At 48.1% G+C, this 1,756-nt stretch overlaps 1 protein-coding gene across 1 annotated transcript; it reads right to left on the reverse strand.

Annotated features, from left to right (window-relative positions):
- Positions 1 to 672: 672 nt before the first annotated feature.
- Positions 673 to 1,054, reverse strand: LOC131382528 (putative uncharacterized protein UNQ6190/PRO20217). The gene is given in 2 exon segments (XM_058434677.1): positions 673 to 769; positions 771 to 1,054. Coding segments are annotated over 2 exon segments (381 nt in total).
- Between the last annotated feature and the right edge of the window lie 702 nt (positions 1,055 to 1,756).

Here is a 1,756-nt window from a genome sequence, read left to right on the forward strand (position 1 = left end):
AGATTAACCAATGATTGATTTTTCTTCACAATTTCTGTTAATTTGCTCCCTCTTTGAGATGTCAATTTTGGTTTTAGCAACATAGCCCACCCCATAGATCAGCAGATCTGTGAGTGTGGATTCAGCTGTTAGCATCATGGGGCAGGGGTCCCTGGACTGCATGTGTGTTTATATTAATTGACCAGACTTGCAGTTATATTAATTCTCCGTGTGGTTGTTTAAATTGTGGCCACTTGTTATTTGTTGAGCCAAGATAGCAGGGTTTATATAAACGGGTTTATAATATATTTGGCTTATCCTACTCCTCGTCTGGCTCTGATAAAATTTTAAACATTCATTTTTCTTTCTTTCTGTCTCCCAAGTCGTTTCTCTCTAGAAGGCAAGACGTTAGACTAAAACCAACTTCTATACTTAAGATTATCCTTGAAATATTTACGAATATGTTCAGGAAACAAAGCCTTGCTCATTATATGCTAGAACAATGGGTAAACTTTGCTTTCTTGTAGAGAAGAAAATGTTGTCTTCAATAAGACATTGAAAACTATTTTTGTACTTGAAAAATCACGTTATTAGAGACCTAAAAGATCCGCAATTTGTGGCTGTTTAAGAAAGCTACACAAGATGGCGCCAGAGAGCCGGAGTGGAGATGGATGCGCGCCCCGCGCGAAAAGCTCAGCGCCAAAGGGGCGCCCGGGACGGGCAGGCGCGTGTACCGGTTCTGCGGTGGGGCGGCTGGGCAGGGGCGCTTTGCCCATCCTCACAGCTTCCGCTCTCCGGGCAACCTTTTCACCAGCTTGTCACAGACTTTCCTCCCGGCACCGTCCTGGGGTCCTCGGGGTCTCTGGAGCGGCCTGGAGGAGCCGCTGGAGAAGGAAGGGGGAGAAAGCAGCGGCGGAGGCGGAGGCTCCCTCAGGCTCCCTCTGAAGCAGGGCGCCCGGCCGAGCCTCTGAGGAAAGCGCGCGGGGGACGCGGATGGGTCTCGGCCTCCAGGGGCCGCGGGAAGGGAGAGGCGGGGGGCGAGGGGAAGCGGCTCTCCGACCCGGACTCCGGCCATTCCTCAGCGGTCCACTGCAGCTGGCGTTCTTCTTTGATTCCCCAGAGTTCTCAATGAAAGAATGGAGAAAGTGGCTTTAAAAATTGTGGTTGAATACACATAACAGAAAATTCACCATCTTAACCAGTTCGGTGGCATGGAGTGCACTCAGCCGTTTCGTATATGGGCGAGTGTCGCCACTGTCCATCTCCAAAACGCTTCATCAAAGGGGACGAAACTCCGCGTCCATGAAATGATGACTCCGCTCCCCTCTCCCCGCTCTCCCGGCCCTGGCAGCCAACGTGCTCTTTCTGTCTGGAGGAATCTAACCACTCTCCGCACCCCATGGAAGGGGAATGCCACAGTCCCGTTTGTCCTTTTGTGATGGACTGACTTCACTTAGCATCATGACCTCAAGACTCGTTCCTGCTGTAGCCTGTGCCAGAATTGCCTGCCTTTTAATAAGCCTGAATCATATTCCTGTGTGTGTGTATATATCACCACATTTTGCCACTTTTATATACAGACCACATTTCTTTCTTCCTTTTTTTAAAAAATTATTTTTTATTTCAATAGTTTTTGGGGTACAGGTGGCGTTCGGTTGTGTGGATACATTCTGATTTTTATTTTATTTATTTATTTATTTATTTATTTATTTATTTTTGGCAGAGTCTTGCTCTGTCGCCCAGGCTGGAGTGCAGTGGCAGGATCTCAGCTCACTGC

This window comes from Hylobates moloch, unplaced genomic scaffold (genome assembly GCF_009828535.3).
Source record: "Hylobates moloch isolate HMO894 unplaced genomic scaffold, HMol_V3 SCAFFOLD_39, whole genome shotgun sequence".
Lineage (NCBI taxonomy): Eukaryota > Metazoa > Chordata > Mammalia > Primates > Hylobatidae > Hylobates > Hylobates moloch.